Here is a 17,123-nt window from a genome sequence, read left to right as displayed (position 1 = left end):
GTAGAGTTCGTTATTGGAATTAACTGTGAGGGACTTTTAAACCTAGGCCTGTGTATGGCCTTCAATTTTAGCTGCTTACGCTCCGCCACTCTGCCATGGGCCCCTGTACCGCCTCCTCATGCTGCTGCCAGGCCCGTAATCTGCCATGGGCCCCCGTACCGACTCCTCATGCTGCTGCCAGGCCCGTAATCTGTCATGGGCCCCTGTACCGCCTCCTCATGCTGCTGCCAGGTCCAGAGTGTGTCATGAGTCCCTGTACTGCCTCCCATTGCTGCTGTCTCCATCGCCACACTCTGCCATGTGCCACTTTCAGGTCTCCTCACACTGCTGGTGGGTTCCATTTTGTCATAGGGTGCTGTATGGCCTCCCATTGCTGCTGCCTCCACCGCCACACTGTGGCTCCACACTCTGGTTTTGGCCCCGTGACTGCCCAAATGAGTGAAGTGTGCGGTGATTCTAAGATCGACGGCACTCATCTGCATGTCATACTGACTGACAGTATTATTTCTCTTCCCCAGCAGACTCCAAGGGCATTTAAATTAAAGGTACAGTGTTCTGCACTAATATAAAGGCTCTCTGAAGCCTAGAAACACCCTTTTTATAAGTTAAATTCGCAGCGAATATATTCGGCTCGAAGCGAATTTATTCGGCGAATTCGGCGAATCACCCGAACCGAATTTTTGAATAATTCGCTCATCTCTAGTCATAATTACAGGGCATGACCAAAACATATGAAAATTGGTACCTGGGTGTATATGAACACGGGTTTATTTACTAAAGCTGGAGAGTGCAAAATCAGACTCACTTCTGCATAGAAACCAATCAGCTTCCAGGTTTCATTGCCAAAGCTTCATTGAACAAGCTGAGGTTAGAAGCTGATTGGTTTCTATGCAGAAGGGAGTCTGATTTTGGACTCTCCAGCTTTAGTAAATAAACCCCATAGGGTCACAGTATATCTTATGAAGTCTCAGAGGGGTATAGTAGACCCTGTGGAGAAATTTGACCTGGATCAATTTATCCCCAGAAGAGATAACTAGTTTAAGGCCTCGTTTCAGACTTTCCTCCCAATCCTCCCTATGTAAAGATGGGATAGCTTCCTTCCATTTCTCCCACATACATACAATTTGGGGGAGCTATTGTTCAAAAGAGCCCCATACAGGGTGGAGAGGGTGGTCAGCGGACGATGGGCATCTGGGGAATTTGAGCTCTCGCAGCGTGTCGCATGTATCTGAAAAACATTCTAGCTGGCAGTCAGAGGAGAGTTGGGGAAAAGGCAAATGGGCCCTCTGGGGCATAATATCAGCCAAAGTTTTAATACTGTTCCTCACCCAGATTTAAGGGTCTGGAATAGTACGGAAATGGGAAAGAGAGGGGCTGCCCCAGAGTGGCTGGGCTGGAGACCACTGATTCAGATTCATAAAGTGACAGTGGGCAGCCACCCACACCTTCCAAGTAAAGCTTGCTGGTTCAGGAACTCCCTCGTACGCTCTCAGCCCTCTATATACAAAATTATGTAAATCGGACAGAGATCCCAGGAATGCCACCTCCAAGCATGCCGCAGTATTAGATTTAGAGTTCACAAGCCACCAGTAAACTGAACCCAGGACCGCCACCAAAAAGTATACTTGAAAATTTGGTAAGGCAGTCCCAAATTTAGGCTTAGTTAGGTTTGGAATGCCTTCCACTTTAAGGCTGATAACCTGCAATTGTTGTTCTAAAGAGATGGGACAGCTGTAATATGTAGAGTCTAATTTAAAATAAGTCCTCTTTATTTGTGTCTCTATAGAGAGGACACAAAGCCAACAAAGGTCCAAATTGCTCTTTACAAGCTCATCCAACAGCTGACAGATTATGTCAGTGCACTGTTGGCTCACCTTGGCAGTGCAAAGGGTGATGGTCACCATACCATACACAGCCCCTTTCACTGTGAAGGAGAAAATAGATGTTCATGCATAATTCATTCCTGCTTTTTCTATTGGCAACACCTAAAAGGTGACAGATGTTCACTTGTACTTTGGGAACAATGGAGACATTAGATTAATGGAAGTTCCAATCAAACTTTTAAGAAGAGCATCAAGCAATTAAAATATTGGAATTAAATTGATTAAAGATGTCTAGGCTTAATTTATTTTTATTTGAATTAAACTTGCTTTTCCAATTCTCACTGATCAAATTTATCTTGATACATTATTTAGCATTTGCCTTGCATTTGTGTATGAATATATTGTATATGCCTATTCTGTGGTCTGTCTGCAGCTCTAAGAACTCTGCCTATTTTCTACATATACTGTCACTGGAATCACAAGTGACAACAAGAACAAAAATTTAATTCAGTGCAAAGTGTGTCATGTGTCACAAGAACCATAATTCCAGGATGATTACTTTGATGCAGGTAGGAGCAAGTTGAGAGTACCCAATGGCTTACTGTACAGATACATAAAAAAGCAAATGTGGAGGAAGCAGAGAAACCCTAGGATGATCAAATATGGAGCTGGATTACAACAGCAGGATGGAGCGGTAAGGAATTTCACAAAAGGAAAGACTTTCCTGTGTTTGAACACTGTAATATTGGGAAAAAATTATATAAATGCAGATTGGACATGGATTTTGATTTGAGGCAGATGACAATTTCCATAGCCAGCCTGAAATAAGCAGGACTAGTCATTATCATTATCCCAGTAAGACTTCTGAGGTTATTCATTGCCCCCCCCCCCCCCACACACACACACACCTGGCAAGCATGGTTCCTAAAGGGTGATGGATTGAATTGCCACCTTGTGTGATCATCTGTTTAAAAGAAACTTTGGGGCAGGAATGACATTTTGTGACCTTTGGTTCACGATATCTTCAATGACAGTGATTACCAACACCCATTCAAGGGTGGGTCAAGAATGGACAAGAAGCCTTGGTGTGTGTGTGAAAGACTCAGTGAGGATGTACTCTATGTGTGTCGAAATACAGAACCCCTTCTTTTCTCTGTCCATCTCCCTCTCCATTGTTTTACTGCATTTCCTTATTTGTAACTATCATGTATTTATATCCCTATTTGTTAATAAACCCAACCCTTATTTTAAGAGTTAGTAGTCTTTTCATTGGAATCGAGACACCCCAAACAGAGCACATTTTACAAACACCCAAGTCAAGTTGAGTGAAGATGTGAGGGTGGCAATCCTTGATAAGGCAGTTAGGGTATGACTGCTCACTCTAATATCTGAGAAAACAGACCACCTACTGCTGGTACTTTTACATAGTAAAATGGCATGAAAGTGGTGACAGGATTATGTCATCAAGTAGTGTAACTTGTTACCTTGATTTCTTTAACTAGACTATTTTTTGTCTTCAGTGCTAGGCTTTGGCAGATGGTGAACCAGATGGATAAGTGAATAGGACGGGCTGGACATAACCTAGTAGTGTGGATGTATTTTGAGACCTGAGGTGCAGAGAGCAGGTGGTTCCTTTAAAGTAGTAGTAAAGTCTTTTGGAAAAAAAAAAAATCTTCCGGCTGCAAGGCGTAATGTGTTACTATGCATTGTATACTAGCACATTATTTTATTTATTTTTTATTTATTTATTTCAGGCACTTATATAGGACCATCAATGTACACAGCGTTTTATATATATATATATATATATATATATATATATATATATATATATATATATAGTATATTCACATCAGTCCCTAACCCTCAAGGGGTGAACAATCTAAGGTCCCTAACTTACATTCATACATACACACATACTAGGGCCAATTTAGACAGGAGCCAATTAATCTACCAGGATGTCTTTGAAGAGTGGGAAGAATCCAGACGAAAGCCACGCAGGCACAGGGAGAACATGCAAACTCCAGACAGGAGGTGCCGTGGTTGGGATTTGAACCAATGACCCTAGTACCACCAATGACATTGCTTCCATCTTCACTTGGTCTTCCTTCCAGGTTCAGGGACTCCAGCCCTTTTGAATGGCCAAGCCTCGATGACATTTCTTCACACATGAGCGCGGGAGTCACAGCTGTGGTATACCGTCCTTTCAGAGTACATGCGTCGGTGATGTCACCGGCTGCACAAACATTGAATATCTCCTAAACGGTGCACATTTAGGATATATTCCTTGTGCCTACAGGTAAGGTCATCTGTAAGTACAAGTGTCCCAGCCTGTTTACTACCACTTTAATATTTCTGACATTAAGCAGTATTGTCTGGAATATTGTATGTACCCTAAACCTAATAAAAGACTTAGATCATGTCCCTCTATACTACTCTCTTCATGTTTCGTTCAGCAGCCATGTACAGGTCTGGGCTGTAGGTGGGACAAAGCTGTAGAAAGTCACAAGCACCAGTGACTTCACCATCATACTCAGTCTCCGACTTTTTTGTCACTTTACTACAAGTCCAAAGAGATACTTGACATGGCATTATTTAATTCACATTTGATAGCTGCAAATAAAAAAGAAAAGTTTGCTAACTATATTTTATATGTAAAGAGTGAGCATTGGATGATGTCTTATCTAGATTTACATATACACTAGTAACAAAATTTCTAGTGTTGTAATCAATATACATCGCTCAAAAAAATTAAAGGAACACTTGAAAACTTGAAAGATCTCAATGGGGAAAAATATCATGCTGGGTCTACACTGCTCAGAAAAATTAAAGGAACACTTTGAAAACACGTTGGATATCAATGGGGAAAAATGTACTATAATGATATGGACTGGGTAATGTGTTAGGAATGTAAGAATGCCCCATTGTTTGATGGGAATGAAAATGATCAACCTACAGAGAACTGAATTCAAAGACAACCCAAAAATCAAAGTGAAAAAATGATGCAGCAGGTTAGTCCATTTTGCTGAAATTTCATTGCAGCAACTCAAAATACAACTCAGTAGTTTGTATGACCCCCACGTGCATGTATGAATGCCTGACAATGTCGGGGCATGCTCCTAATGAGGTGATGGATGGTGTCTTGGGGTATTTCCTCCCAAATCTGGACCAGGGCATCACTGAGCTTCTGGACAGTCTGAGGTGTAACCTGGTGGCGTCAGATGAACTGAAACATGGTATCGCAGAGGTGTTCTATTGGATTTAGGTCAGGCGAGCATGGGGGCCATTCAGTGGTATCAATTCCTTCATCCTCCAGGAACTGCCTGCATTGCACCAGCTTAGGGTCTGACAATGGGTCCAAGGATTTCATCCCAATACCTAATGGCAGTCAGGGTGCCACTGTCTAGCCTGTAGAGGTCTCTGCATCCCTCCATAGATATGCCTCCCCAGACCATCACTGAATCACCTCCAAAAAAGGTCATGCTGAATGATGTTACAGGCAGCATAATGTTCTGGGCAGTGAGCACAGGGCCATTCATATCAGTGGCCTGCTGGAGGTCATTTAGTAGGGCTCTGGCAGGGCTCATCCTGTTCCTCCTTGGAGGCAGATACTGGTCCTGCTGATGGGTTAAGGATCTTCTATGGTCCTGTCCAGCTCTCCTAGAGTAACTGCCTGTCTCCCGGAATCTCCTCCATGCTCTTGAGACTGTGCTGGGAGACACAGCAAACTTTCTGGCAATAACACCTATTGGTGTGCCATCCTGGAGAAGTTGGACTGCCTGTGCAACCTCTGTAGGGTCCAGGTATCGCCTCATGCTACCAGTAGTGACACTGACCCTAGCCAAATGCAAAACTAGTGAAAAACCATCAGAAAAGATGAGTAGGAAAAAAAATGTCAGTGGCCTCCACCTGTAAAACCATTCCTGTTTTGGGGGTCATCTCATTGTTGCCCATCTACTGCACCTGTTGTTAACTTCATTAACACCAAATCTGCTGAAACTGATTAATGACCCCCTCTGCTATGCTACTTAACTGGCCAGATCAATATCCCGGAAGTTTAATTGACTATGATGCTAAAAAGTGTTCCTTTAATTTTTTTGAGCAGTGTATTTTCTTCATTTATGTTAAGTACAAAATAATACAATGTATGAATTTATTTTTAGTTATTAACTTTACAGCTCCTGTGCTAAAAATATGCCTGAATGGCACACACCTCACTGTCTTCTAGCAATAGCAGCAATATATTAACTGGTGAGTTACACAATCTGCCAGAAAGCAGAAAGGCAGTGCTGGACTGCGTACAATGTGCCATGGATGCACATTGTATTAAATGTATTTTTGTAAAATGAAGATATTTAACCAGCTGAGTACTAGCCTGCATATACCCATTACCAGGCTATTTTCAGTGTTCTGTGCTGTGATCGTTTGACTGATTATTACTGCAACACTGTAAGCAAGTTGATTTCATATTTATTCTGAGACAGAGCATTCCTTGGGTGGTATATAATAGCCATTATTTGTTTAGGTCTTGTTTACTGTATAGAGGAAAAAAAGACCAAAAATTTGGTTCCTTTACATTTACATTTGTTTCTTTAACTTTAAAATATAATTACACAATTATTGGTGGTCACTGGCACTTTAACCCCCCCCCTCTTTTAAAAAATTTTCCATCAATTTTGGTGATCAGTGACACTTTAAGACCCCCAACTGTCACCTTCGATATGTCAATCTTCTTTCCTACTGTGTTTTTAAACATTCAGTCAATTCACAATGACAGAAGGGGAGCTTACTTTGTTGTGAATGGGCTGAATGTTTGCAATCACCACTAGTGTTTACACCCAAATGTGTTTCCTAACGTACTGTTTACAAGGACGCTCCAGAAATACAGTACATGCCCACGTTTTATTTTTTTTGTAAACTCAAAAAGATATATTGCAATACAATTAACCAGTTATTATTAAAATGTCCTTAAAAGTCTTTATGTAAGAGGGGAGGATCTGAATTTCTAGAGCATTAATTACATTTTCATTGACACATTGGTGCCTGAAAGTAAGGTGGTGTGTAATGATTGGATGGTTGGATAATTTAAACGCAAACAATAATAAATACTGTAGGAGAAGTGTAATATAGGAGACAGATAAATGTGGAGGGTGATAAGGGAGAAGGTGAGGGAAGGCATCTTGAATTAAACAGCAAAAAAATGATAAATTACCTGCTAAATGAAGCCAAGTTCCTCATTCCTCAACATTGGAAATAGCCTTATAATACAACAGTCAGGGACTGGGCATGTAAAGTAAACTCCCTTTATAATATGGAGGAATCTGTGGCCATAGCTAGGGAACAAGGACAAAATTTCATAAAACATGGACAGCGTGTTCATTTTTAAATATTTTGCTGAATACAATCAAATACTCTTGGGCTAACTGATATACTATAGAGCTCTATCTGGATCTCCTCATCATGCTCAGACATTTATGTCACTACTTTTAGGGAGGCCCCCCACTCCTCTCTTTTTCACTCCTCCTGGCTTTTCGCTTCCCCCCCCCCCCCCCATCTCATTTAATTTTTATTCTGCTTTTGGTTTTGATTTAATCTTTACTTATTATAAATATCTAGTGTAGCAGGACCCCCGTAGAGGCCTGCAGTATGTTAGTCCTAAGGTCTTTTCCCACTAACGCCCCGCAGCCAGGCACACATGCAAGCTCTCTTTCTTGGCTCAAGAAACACTCTAGGGTGTTGGTTTTTGTTGTTTTATTAAAAGTTGAACTTGGATGGGGATTGGGGAAAATAGAATACTCCAGTAACTTGCAGTAGTGAACTTTGAGGGCACTAACTTGCTTCTCAAAAATTAGAACTCTTGGAACTTTCACCACTGTCCCTGTGTAGCACAAAGTGGACAGGTTCTGCAAAGCAGTAGTATAGAGGTTGAGTCTTCCTCAGTGAACAGTCCAAGAAACAGCCCCCTTCCTGCGGAATGGATTAGCTATGCTCTTCAGGACAAATTTCTTAGCAAACACCCGGCTGGCATTCTAGCACACAAGAGAGATTTAGAACACTCAGTCTCTAGTATCTCTCTCCGTCTGTACTCACAGAACACCTCTGGATAAACGGTTGCCAGTAATAAGCTTCTCTCAGTGGTATCAATCAGACTAGATCTAGATAGAAAATGTTGTGCTTTGTGGTGAGCCTGTTTAGCTCACTGAGGGGTTAATGAGCTCAGCTAAGGCAGGTTGATCACTCTGAGTTCTATAAAACTCGCAGGCAACTTAGGGAGGATTCACCATCCTGGAAGCATATTTCTGTGCAGGACAATCTGTGCAGATTGAGTCTGTGACTATGGTCTCTGACATATTCTGTGTTAAAACCAAGTGTCTGGGCAGCAGTAGGCTGTTTCAGGACTAGTTAGGTTCCTATGTTTTCAGTTAGATGCCCAACATGGCAAGGGTTTACTTTCTATTTTTGTTTTATGTTGCTGTTTTGATACCTGCACTTTGTGATCACAGGCTTTGTAAATAAACCACAAATGTGTTTCACCAAGATCCTGCTGTTTTGCTGTGCCTTTTTCACTGTGCTTTTATTCATCCAGGGAGTCAAGCACAACTTGCTACTGAACTAATTACTCATATATGGTGGAGGATACAGGCAAGGCCAGTATGGAGGACATACTGAGACAGCTTGCTCTGGCAAATGCAAATCAACAGCAGACAAATGCAAGTTTGCAACAGAGCCATGCGGTCCAGCAACAAACTTTGCAACAGAGCCTTGCAGCCCAGCAGCAAGCCCTGGAACAAGCGGAGGCCCACCAAAGGGAATCGCTGGAACAGCAGGAGCAGAAACACCAACAAAACATTGAGGCCATCATAAAACAGTTTCAGCAGAGGCAGCATACTGAGACTGGGAGTGAAAAAGAACGTTGACCTAAACAACAATTGGCTGGACCACAGATAGTGGCCTCCCTACTATCTGTGGAGTCCCTAAAGGCTTACCTTAACCTTAAGCCTGTGGAGGCCAAGAACTATGATCATTTAAAAATAGAAATATTGGCACGGCTGGGTGTAACCCTTGCTGTCCGTGCTCAGCGTGTACACAATTGGAGTTATCGTCTGAGAAAACCACCCTGATTCCAAATGTATGACCTTATTCATTTGACCAGGAAATGGTTGCAGCCATGAATGCTGTTTGGACCAGAAATTGTGGAACAGGTAGTCATGGGGATGGAGAGAATGTAAGGGGGAAACTAAAGGCACTGTGGGGACTGCTTCTAATGTCTGGCGAGAGTGGCCTGGAAGGCCAAATCCGCAGAAAGTGACTAAAAGGTTGATTTGTTACCACTGCTGCTGATGAACCAATGCATTATGACTTTCTTGCAGAGAGACGGCAGTCCCTATTTCCTGCACTGCAATAAAGGGAAATGAGAAAAATGGTGGTCATTTGCATGCATGGGGACAATCGAGAGTATTCAATGGCAATAGTGCAAAATTGTAGGAACTCTGGATTTACCCATATTTCCCATTCAGTGCTTCTGAGTCTGAAGGTTCTCCTAGGGAATTCTCTGAGTGTAAGGATTCTTCTGAGTTTTCCTTGTCAGTATTAGCAGGGGAAACAACAGGGCCTAGGAATGAGCCTGCAACCTTAGAAGTGGAACAGCAACCTTTAGTGTTTGATGATCTAGAAGGTCACAGAGAAAATTTTGCTACAGAACAATTGTACGAGAGATTGTAGTGAAAATAGACATGGAATTAATGAACCGTGATGAGAGAATTGCCCTCCCATACTTCACTATGGAAAGGGACCTATTAAACCAGGTGTCTCAGAGGGCAGAGGAAACCATTGCCAAACTGGTGGTGTCCAAACCTTACCTCAAGTTGGTCTTGGAACTGGCCCATGAGCACATTCTTGGGCGACATTTAGGAAATGAAAAGACACGAGAAAGAATCAAACAGAGGAGCTATTGGCCTGCGATCACTAAGGAAGTAGAAATGTACTGTTCTTTCTGTCAGGTGTGTCAGATTTACGTAGTCCTTTGGTTCCCCTGCCCTTTTTTTTTTGACATGGTCGCAATGGGTTTGGTTGGCTCCTTGCTAAAGTCCGCTAGAGGGCATCAACACATCTTCATGATAATGAACTATGCCACGCGTTACCCAAAAGCGATTTCTTTCTGAAACGCCTCTGCCAAAATAATTGCCAAAGAGCTATTTCAGGTTTTCAGCCATGTGGGCATTCCTAAAGAAGTACTAACTGACCAAGGCACCCTGTTTATATCCAGAGTAACTAAAGATCTTTGCAAACTTCTTAAGGTGACACAGTTATGTACTCCAGTATATCACAATCAAACAGATGGGCTGGTTGAAAGATGTAACAAAATATTAAAACAAATGTTGAGGAAGGTGGTAGATAAAGAATTAGGATTGTGTACTCCCTTATTTGATGTTTCATATCAGGGAAGTTCCCTAATCCTCCACAGGATTCTCTCCTTTTGAGCTACTGTATGGGAGGCACCCACAGGGGCTATTGGACATTGCCAGGGAAACATGGGAGAGTGAGAGTTCCCCTGATAGAAGGAGGATTGAACATGTGGCACAAATGGAAGTCAGAATTGTGCAACTGATGCCTATTGTGAAGGAACACTTGGCTCAAGCCCAGTTGGCTTAGCAGCGGACTTACCATCATGAGGCCCAGGTCTGTTCTTTTTTACCTGGTGAGAAGGTGATGGTGTTGGTCCCCGCAGTTGAAAGTAAATTCCTAGCCAAATGGCAAGGCCTGTATGAAGTGTTGAAAAAAATGGGTAACGTGAATTATAACATTAGCCAACCAGGAAGATGGAAACCTGAGCAGGTGTATCATGTGAATTTGCTAAAACCTTGGAAGGATAATAAATCCTTGATCGCTGAGACTACCCCGATTCCCAGAGACTCTGTCAAAAACTCAGCAACAGGAACCTAAAGGATTTGTGCTCCACAATAAAGAAAAATTCTCAGCATTTCCAGGGTGGGTGTCTGGGATTGAACATGACATTCTTACCATTTGGCCTTCCCAAGAGAACCCTGCAATGAGTGAAGAAACAGTGACCCTAATGGCTCCTGGTATACTTTGTTGCAAGCTGACACCAAGCTGCAGACCTCATGATTGCCCCAGTAAGAAGTTACAGGAACAGGGTGACTATTATGTAGAGACATGGTAATGGTATACTGTAGCGGAAGACCGGCGTCACTGCAGAGGTAGTAGATGTTCAGACAGGTCAAGCCAAGCAGCTAGCAAGAGAGTAGTGTGTGTTCAGGTAGAGGATGAGGCAGGTGGCAGGCATGGGAATGACAGAAATGAGCAAAGTCAGCAGCAGGAGACACAAGCAGAGTCAGGAAATCCAAGTCAGCAATGAGCAAGGCAGAATAACAGTGACCTCACACACTAGATGGCTAACAAGAAGACACAACTACCATAACCACTATGAGGGAAGGCATTTAAAATATTGTTCTAGGCCTGTGTGCATGCCTAGTAGAAGTGTGCCAATGCTTGCTACCACACATGAGCATCATGGGCTGTAGCTATAAGGCCACAGTCTTGCACATGTCACACACTGAATGTAAAGAGGACGGACAAGTACCCGGGATGAACAGACATGGATTCTGGAGGTACTGTATCAAATGCACAGTGTTGGGGTCAGTAGTATGCAACACAGAGTGCTGGGGTTGGTTCTGAAAGGATTGATGATATAAAAAAAACATAGCCAATATTATTAGCCAAGAGGTGTATGGAAACAGCAACTTTTCCCAACCTAAGCCACCTAGAAAATAAATGTCTACAAGCTGAGCACTGCTCAGCTATTTATAGTAAGCTTGTATTTTATCAATGAATACAAGGCTTCCTCTGATTGGCTGTGGTGAAGAGGTGGGCAGATGTTTTCACAATCTCCATCTCAGCCAGCCACAGGAAGCCCTGTATTCATTCATAGATTACAAGGCTTCCTCTGAAAGGCTTAGTAGCTCTTAGCTAGGCCAGGAACAGGCTGAAAGTCTCCATCCCACTGTCTATTATTATTATTATTATTATTATTATACAGTATTTATAAAGCGCCAATAGTTCGCTCAGCGCTGTACATTACAAAGGGGGACAGAACATGTGACAGAACAATACCAATACAATGCAAAACATGAGGGGATTGAGGGCCCTGCTCTTTCGAGCTTACAATCTAGGAGGGAGGGGATGGTGGCACAGGAGGAGATAGCTGTGGGGGATGGAGTGGTAGGAAGAGTGGAGGAGGTCAGCAAGTTAGCAGGGGGTGGGGTAGGCTTCCCTGAAGAGATGGGTTTTCAGGGTGCGCCTAAAGGAGAGGAGAGTAGGTGATAATCTGATGGGTTGGGGCAGGGAGTTCCAGAGGATGGGTGACACCCTGGAGAAGTCCTGGAGGTGGGCATGGGAGGAGGAGACCAGGGAACTAGAGAGAAGGAGGTCTTGTGAGGAGCGGAGTGTGCGTGCTGGGCGGTACTTAGATATTAGGTCAGTGATGTAGTTCGGGGCAGTATGGTGGACAGCTTTGTACGTCAGCGTTAGGATTTTGAATTTGATCCGTTGCGCAATCGGAAGCCAGTGGAGGGATTGGCAGAGGGGGTGGCGGAGACAGAGCGGTTGGAAAGGTGAATGAGTCTGGCAGCCGTATTCAGGATCGACTGACTGAAGCGGGGATAGCCAGCGGCGAGGCAGGCCAGTGAGGAGGGAGTTGCAGTAGTCGAGTCGTGATATGATGAGGGAGTGGATGAGCTGTTTAGTGGTTTCTGGGGTTAGGAACATGCGTATTTTGGCGTTGTTGCGGAGGTGGAGTCTGCACGAGTTTGTTAAAGATTGGACTTGGGGTTGAAAGGATAGGTTGGAGTCCAGAATGACACCAAGTACTCTGGCCTGCAGGGCGGGTTTGATGGTAGCGTTGTTGGATGTGACGAAGAAGTCATTGGGGGGTGGTGTCCGGGCTGGGGGGAAGACAAGAAACTCGGTTTTGGAGAGGTTCAATTTAAGGAAGTGGAGTGACATCCAGTCTGATATGTCGCTCAGTAGGTGTGTGATTCGGGCTGAGACCAAGGGGGTGAGGTGGGGGGTTGAGAGATAGATTTGTGTGTCGTCGGCATAGAGGGGGTAGTTGAAGCCGTGAGAGTGTATGAGTTGGCCAAGGGAGGAGGTATAGATGGAGAAGAGAAGGGGCCCGAGGACAGAGCCTTGAGGGACCCCAACAGAGAGGGGGAGTAAGGGGGAGGTGGTAGCATTATAGGTAACGCTGAAGGAGCGTTGTGACAGGTAGGATGAGAGCCAGGAGAGAGCAGAATCTCTGAGGCCGAGGGAGTGTAGTTTTTTGAGGAGGAGGGGGTGGTCGACTGTGTCGAAGGCCACAGAGAGGTCAAGGAGTAGGAGCACTGAATAGTGGCCATTAGCTTTGGCGGTTAGCAGGTCGTTGGAGAGTTTGAATAAGGCAGTTTCGGTGGAGTGTAGGGGACGGAAGCCGGACTGTAGGGGATCGAGGAGGTTGTTGTTGTTGAGATGAGAGCATAGGCGGGTGTAGACTAGGCGCTCGAGGAGTTTAGATGTAAATGGGAGCAGGGAGATGGGTCTGAGGTTGTTCGGGTCATTGGGGTCCAGGGAGGGCTTTTTAAGTATGGGGGTGATGTGTGCATGTTTCAGAGGGGAGGGGAAAGTGCCGGAGGAGAGGGAGAGATTGAAGATGTGGGTGAGGGAGCGTAGGATGGAGGGGGAAGGAGGTCGTAGGAGTTGTGAGGAGATAGGGTCGAGGGGGCAGGTGGTGAGGCGGGCATCAGAGAGGATCTTGGAGACTTCCTCGATGGTAGTAAGGTCAAAGGTGCGGAGTGTTGGGGGAGCTTCAGTATGAGGAATGTAGGGTGGGGTGGAAGAGGAGGTCAGAGCAGTGGTGGGGCCGTGGGAGAGGGGTGATGAGGGGGTAGCTGAGTGAGGGTGAAGGGGGTTGGAGAGAGTTTGAGCAGCGACGAAGTCCCTGCGGGTTATGTCGAGGGGAAGGGGGGATAAGGGGGTAGCTGTGTGAGAGGGGAAGGGTTGAGAGGGCGTGTGAGTTGTGGCAATGTCCTTGCGAATTGTGTCAATCTTGTTTTTGAAGTGATTGGCAATCTCAAGGGCAGTGAGTGAGGTGCTGGGTGGAGGTGGGGGTGGAGAGAGTAGAGAGTTGAAGGCGGAGAAGAGTCGGCGAGGATTGGAGGAGAAGGCCTTGATGAGGGTCAAGAAGTAGGCCTGTTTGGCAGCATGGAGGGAGGAGGTGTAGGTGTGGAAGGCAGATTTGTAGCGGGTGAAGGCTTGTTGGGATTTGGTTTTGCGCCATAGTCGCTCCAGGGCACGACTGTGTCGTTTGAGGGTTTTGGTGTGATCAGTCTGCCAGGGCTGGAGCGGTCGGGGTCTGATGTTGCGTGTGGTTAAAGGCGCTAGTGAGTCAAGGGCTGTTGAGAGCGCGTTGTTGTAGGCAGTCATAGCCAAGTTAGGGCAGGACAGGGGGAGGATGCGGTCGTGGAGTTGATCAGCTGCAGAGTGGAGGGAGGCAGGGTTAAGGTTGCGGAGGTTACAGCTGGTAGTAGTGTGACATTTGGAGGGGTAGGCGTTGGAGGACGAGGAGATAGAGAAGGTGATCAGGTTGTGGTCAGAGAGGGAAGGGGGTGTTAGTGAGGTTGTGGGGAGCGCAGCGGTTGGAGAAGACGAGATCAAGGATATTACCGTCGGAGTGGGTGGTGGATTGTATGCACTGTGCAAGTGTAAAGGAGGAGGTGTCCGGGTTGTCGAGGTTGACAGGGATGTTGAAATCCCCAAGGATGATGGTGGGTAGCTCAGAGGAGAGGAAGAAGGGTAGCCAGGAGGAGAAGTCATCCAGGAAGCGGGGTATGGATCCAGGAGGCCGGTATATCACAGCAATCTTCAGGGGGGTTGGGGAGAATAGTCGGACGCAGTGGGCCTCGAAGGAGGAGAAGGATAGGGAGGGGGGGTTTGGGAGGACTTGGAAGGTGCTCTGCGGTGACAGGAGCAGACCAACACCACCACCTTTACGACCGTTGGGCCTGGGTGAGTGGGTCCAGGTGAGACCTCCGTAGGAGAGTGCAGCAGGGGAGGTAGAGTCAGTGGCCTGGATCCAGGTTTCCCTGATTGCTAGGAGGTTGAGGGAGCGGGAAACAAAGAGGTCGTGGATGGCGGTAAGCTTGTTGCACACCGATCGGGCGTTCAGGAGTGCACATGAAAACGGGGGGGGAGATTTTAGGGAGCAGGGGGACAGATACTAAGTTGCGGGGGTTGCGGCGGGACGTGGAGGCGGGAGGGTGTTGTGCGGGTGAGGGAGGTAGTGGAGGGCCAGGATTCTAAACACAGCATTGTATACCGTATGTAACTGATGCTACATACAGTTTATTAATCATTCCCAGAGCGCACATCTATAAAGAAAATAGTTTTTTTGGGCCAGTTTGGCCCAAACAAAGTTTTTAAAGTCACAGTAAACCTGGAGTGAAGCTTTAAAGTGTTACTAAACCCACAAAAGTAAAATTAGTCTGTGTATGCAGTAAAGCATGCTTGTTATACTCACTTCGGAGCCTAAGGGGTTAATCCTCTGTTTGAGCCTGTCTTTTCTGATCCTCCCCTTCTTCCACAGTACTCAATCTATCTGCTGATAGTACAGAGCCCTAGAAGGCACTCTGCACATGCTAAGATTGGTGTGTATTGCTAGAGAGTTTTTTTTTGGGAGGGTGCATGTGATCAGCACAGGGCCAATCAGCGCTGTCCAGAGGGTTAGAGGTCATGCAGCCTCATAGGACAGTAAAAGGACAAGGAAAACTCCTCCTACAAGATTAACTAGTGCTCAGCCAGTCACTGATAGAAGTCACAAGACTGCTATATAATGCTGATGAGAAAAGGTATTTAAGTTTATTTTTACTAAAATGATTGCAATTCCATGTTCTGTGTACTCTGGGAGACCAGATATAGTGAATGCAGGGTCCTGGGTTTAGTAACAAATTAAGTGTTAATTTACATGCTGTAGACAACTAGCATGGCAGCGAACAATAAAGTGCTGTGATGAATAACAATATAGTGTAGTGCAACAAGCTAATATCTCATTAAAAAATCAATCAAAACCAATAATTACAGTCCCATGAAAAGAGTCTCTTATAATACCTTTATGCAATGTGTATAAAATAAATCTTCTGTCTTCTTCAGTGCCAAATGTGCCACCAACATTAGGTGAAAAACCTGCTCACCACCCCGCTCTCCCGGATGGTCATCATTTCAATATGTCTAGGGCTCAGCTCCTTCCACCTATGTGTGGAAGTGTGTCCAAATGTTGAGTGCATAATAACCTATTGATGAGGTCATAGAGTAAGGTGAGCAGGTTTTTCACCTAATGATGGTATGGTTGGCACTGAAGGAGAGAGATTTATTTTATACACATCGCACAGTGGTGTTACAAGAGACTTTTTCATGGGACTTTAATTATTGTTTTTAATTGATTTTTAAATGAGTTAATAATTTGTTGCGCAACACTATATTGTTGTTCATTTTGGTACAGGTGCTGTGAAGTCACTAACAGTGTTTTAGCAGCAACTATTTAGAGCACTATCATATTATTTTAGGGTGTGTTGCGCTAATTGAATGGGGTTCAAATAAAGTGCTATGGTTTTATAGTTTATTATACATTTTTGCACTCATAGTTGTCCTGCTAATGACAAGTTTGTTTTTTTTTAAATCAGAACTAGGTTTTATTAAAAAAAAAAATAAATTTCCAGAATGTACATTAAACAGTATCCCTGGAATGATACAGAGTCTTATGCTTCCAACAATGAATCAACAACATGATAAATCCCGATGTAACATAGTACACAGGAAAACAAGCAGTCAGACATTGTATACTTAATAAAATCACAATGGTAAATGCAAATATATAGATTCTAACTTTGCATATACCTTTTAAAGAAGATGTCCTAAAATTAAATCAGTCGGGTTTACCCAGAAGTATCCAACTATTGGGCCTATATATTTTCAAATTCATGTGTCCCCCATATCTTTTATCCATTCTTTAAGTGTAAGTGAGTCTACTCACTTCCACTGCAGTAAAATTAGCTTGCATGCTTGACAATAGCTTGCCTTGAAAACTCTTGTACTTGAAGATCAGTAAGACTCTCAAACATTGTTTAGGGTGTTCCTTAATGATGACCTGAAATACTTTATCAAAGGTATGATAACCATTATCCAGTTGACTGGGACAGTTTGGGACACATCCATAATAGGTGAATTAGAGAAGCATGACCTCTATGACATCTA

General features: G+C 44.3%; 1 protein-coding gene across 4 annotated transcripts in view; it reads left to right on the top strand.

The window, feature by feature from the left end:
• CTXN3 (cortexin 3) overlaps nt 1–17,123 on the top strand; it is a 225,543-nt gene that overhangs the window by 25,303 nt on the left and 183,117 nt on the right. For 2 of the 4 annotated variants that reach the window (XM_089684761.1, XM_089684759.1), the window contains exon 2: nt 2,393–2,517. The exons of the other annotated variants lie outside the window; for them this stretch is intronic. In XM_089684761.1, the coding sequence (XP_089540887.1) occupies nt 2,486–2,517 (32 nt within the window). In that variant the 5' untranslated portion in view covers nt 2,393–2,485. The remainder of the gene's footprint in view (nt 1–2,392; nt 2,518–17,123) is intronic. 4 annotated transcript variants of the gene reach the window in all.

The sequence above is a fragment of the Staurois parvus genome, unplaced genomic scaffold (assembly GCF_062004578.1).
Source record: "Staurois parvus isolate SC_StPar_1 unplaced genomic scaffold, SC_StPar_1.0 ptg000355l, whole genome shotgun sequence".
NCBI lineage: Eukaryota > Metazoa > Chordata > Amphibia > Anura > Ranidae > Staurois > Staurois parvus.
The sequence above is the reverse complement of the archived record's forward strand: the minus strand, read 5'-3'. Positions and strand labels throughout refer to the sequence as shown.